The 3,298-nt window shown below is 47.3% G+C and overlaps 1 protein-coding gene across 1 annotated transcript; it reads right to left on the bottom strand.

The window, feature by feature from the left end:
* Nucleotides 1–446: 446 nt before the first annotated feature.
* Nucleotides 447–1,543, bottom strand: XCR1 (X-C motif chemokine receptor 1). The gene has a single exon (XM_036760495.1). The coding sequence runs from the start codon at nt 1,541–1,543 to the stop codon at nt 515–517; it is 1,029 nt and encodes a 342-aa protein (XP_036616390.1). The 3' UTR covers nt 447–514.
* Nucleotides 1,544–3,298: the final 1,755 nt, after the last annotated feature.

The raw sequence follows: 3,298 nt of genomic DNA, 5'->3' as shown, positions 1-3,298 counted from the left end.
TACCATCCTCTTGATAGGATTGGTAGGATCTGAGTTTGCTTTGCTCTTAAGCTTGACTCTGCCCCCAGGAGATCAGGGGACGGCAATGGAGATGGCCACGAAGTGGGACCAGGAGGCCATGAAACTGACTAACCTGTCTTCCCAGTCTTGTAGAAACACCAAACTTACCCAATCCTAAACACCAACTGGCACATAGATCTTCCAAGTTAGATCCGAACAGCAGGAAAAGAAAGTTACACCCCTTTTCCTTCGCATCTCATCCCCCCCAAAAGAAATTACCTAAATACAGCTTCCAGGAGGCATTTTTCTGCTTAGCCTCAACATAAGGTACATTATTAGCAAAATATAAACTTCATCTACCTTTGTTATTTCTCTACCCTCCCCCCAACTCTTTAGCCTCCCCGCCCCCACTCCCCAGAGACGAAAGCAGCAGCTGTCCTGTCCTGTACGTTTTCTTCTCCCCTTTTCTGGGGAAGGGGAAGCTTGGGGGATACTTCTCCCTGGAAGAGGCTCTTCAGTAGAAGGAGGCATCATCGTAAGTGAAGACCCCCGAGGCGCGGGGAGGAGGGCTAAGATTCCACTGCCACGGCCAGAACCGGCGGCAGAGAACCTTCAGGTGCCCGCGGAACTTGATCCCCACAAACACGTAGAGCACGGGGTTGAAGCAGCAGTGGGCGAAGGCAATCTCCTTGCAGATTTGGACCGAGTATTCTATCTGCTTGATGACTTCACAGCTCTGGAAGATCCCGAGCCTCTGCAGCGTCTGCAGGAACAGGAGCACATTGTAGGGGGCCCAGCTGAGAAAGTAAACGCCCACGATGGTGAAGATGAGCCGGACCGTCCGGTGCCGCCTCCTGGAGTGGGACCGAAACAGGGTTCTGAGGATCTGAATATAGCAGAACAAAATAACCACCAGGGAGAAAAGGAAGATGAGGTTGTGCTCATAAACGGACAGCAGAAACCACTTTAGCTCAGAATATTCGCAGGCCCAAATGGGGAGCCACATGTCGGGGAGCACCGTGTGGAAAATGGTATCGGGAACAGATGCCAGGATGCTGGCCACCCAGATGGCCGAGACGATTTGGGCTCTGCTGCGAAAGGATTTACTGCCCAGGCTCGACAGGGGATGCACCACAGATAGGTACCGGTGGACCGTCATCACCATCAGGAAAATCACACTGCTGTTGAGGCTGATGTGGAAAATCATGTTAGAGAGCTTACAGAAGAACGCTCCAAAAATCCAGCCATAGTAGTGGACCACGATCCAGAAGGGTAGCAGACAAGAGAACAGCAGGTCGGAGAGACAGAGGTTAAGTATGAAGGTATTGGTGAGGGATTCCAGGCTCTCATACTTCACCAGGACCCACAAGACTAGGCTGTTTCCAGCAAGGCTTAGGACGAACACCAAGGAGTAGAAGACTGTGTGGCTCAGGGTCGCTAATTCAAAGTTAGCTTGGTTCTCACACAGGCGGCCTGCGAATGGTTCGGAGTAGCTGTAGTTAAAAGTTGTGGTAGGAACTTCGTGGTCCCACATGGAATCCATCTGGGTGGAAAGCAGAAACATCAATAGCATAGAGAATCACTGAATCGTAGAAATTTAGAGCTGGCCGATGCTGTGCCCTTGGAGTAAACAAGCTTGGCCTAGAAGAGATAGGAGAATCCTTACAAAAATTGTGGAGATGGGGATGTGACTGAGCGGTACAGGACGTAAGGAGGCGGGACACAGCATATATTGTCTGACTGATGGAGGAGTTGATAGTTTTGTGAACTCATTTTTGTTCTTTGTTACAATGGGTAGCTCTCCGGGTACGGGAGAGGGGGGGTGAATACTAGGAATTGAAGGTGATAAAAAAACAAAAGCTATCAATAAAAATTTAAAAGGAAGAAATTTAGAGTTAAGGGGGATCTTACACATCATCTGGTCTAATCAACTTATTTCAATAAACCACTCATTGAACAGTCATCTATGCCTTACCAAGTTGGCTTTGTAGCATTACTACAGCCAAAAAATGCATTGCCCTGCAGCCAGCCTAGGGGTCAAAGCTCAGCTATGCTAGGTGACAATGGACATACATCCTAGCATCAGGCTTCTACCTGAAACCTCTCCAGTCAGAACTTGTGTCCCACTGGCATAGTCTCCAAGAGCTCAGAATCACCACCATGCCAGGATGGGGCATCCTCTGTAAAGGGGAGAGACTCCTTCTACCATCCCCAACAGATGACTATCCAGCGTCTGCCAGAACAGGAGCTCACAACCTTACAAAGGCCACCCAGGCACATAACAGAAAGAGAAATTATCACTAGAGTAAGCCATTAGTACTAATAGAGCTTCAAGAAAACTAGATTAGACAGTGACCCATGCCTGTCCACAATTACATAGAATTTGAGCTCTTTGCCTTGGATACAGAAACATAATTCCAAAGAATGGAATTGAAAACACAGTATTAATTATCAAAGCAATAAGCTTAGTCCTTCCTCCAATTACTTAGGTCCTTTCTAAAAGTAAATAAATGAATAGAAAACACCTACTTCTCAAACCCTGAAAGGTATAGTCTTTCTTGAGGCCAAATGAATTCCTCTAGATCACACAATAGAAGGAAAAACCATCGTTTATGGGGAAATAAAATAAGAAACAGAGTATAAGGGGGAGCCACTTACCTTCTCCTTCCCTGAAACAGTAATGACAGTTTTTTCACTACCTCTTTTAAAGAAGAAATTCACTCCTCCCCGCCCTTGCTCAGGTAGGAGTGTGTGTGTGTGTGTGTGTGTGTCTGCGCCGGCGCATAACAACACTCTGTAGGAAGCCAATTGCCAGCTTCCTGCCAAAATAGGATTCCCCATTCTACCAGCTAGCTTCATACAGTGAGGGGGGAAAAGTCAGTGGATCTGGCACCAGAGGACCTGGGTTCTGATACATATTGACTGCAATTTCTCTGCGCCTCAGTTTCATTCATCTGTCAAATGAGATGCTTAGACAAGATGGCCTCTAAGACCTTTTCCAACTCTAAATCTATGATCCCATCATTTGGAGCTAGGATTGGGAGGCTACTTCTCTGTGGAGATCTTGGTACAAATCTCTCATATGTAAGTACCATCTAATAGGGCTATACCTTTCCTTACCTGGCTGCCCACATGGTGCCACTGGTGATATGATGCTGCCTCCCACTTATTGCCATGGCAGAAGGGGTCCCTGGTTCCATCCTAGGCTGCTCGCCGAAAGAGTCATAACAAGGGCCTTCAGTTATACAGAATGACTGGTGCTTTCTCCATTTCACCTGAAGAACTATGGACCTTTGAT

The sequence above is a fragment of the Trichosurus vulpecula genome, chromosome 5, assembly GCF_011100635.1.
Source record: "Trichosurus vulpecula isolate mTriVul1 chromosome 5, mTriVul1.pri, whole genome shotgun sequence".
NCBI classification, from domain to species: domain Eukaryota; kingdom Metazoa; phylum Chordata; class Mammalia; order Diprotodontia; family Phalangeridae; genus Trichosurus; species Trichosurus vulpecula.
This window is presented reverse-complemented; position numbering and strand designations above follow the sequence as displayed.

Coding starts and splice junctions, on each gene's coding strand:
- XCR1 (XM_036760495.1), bottom strand. CDS start 1,543: ATGGATTCCATGTGGGACCACGAAGTTCCTACCACAACTTTTAACTAC.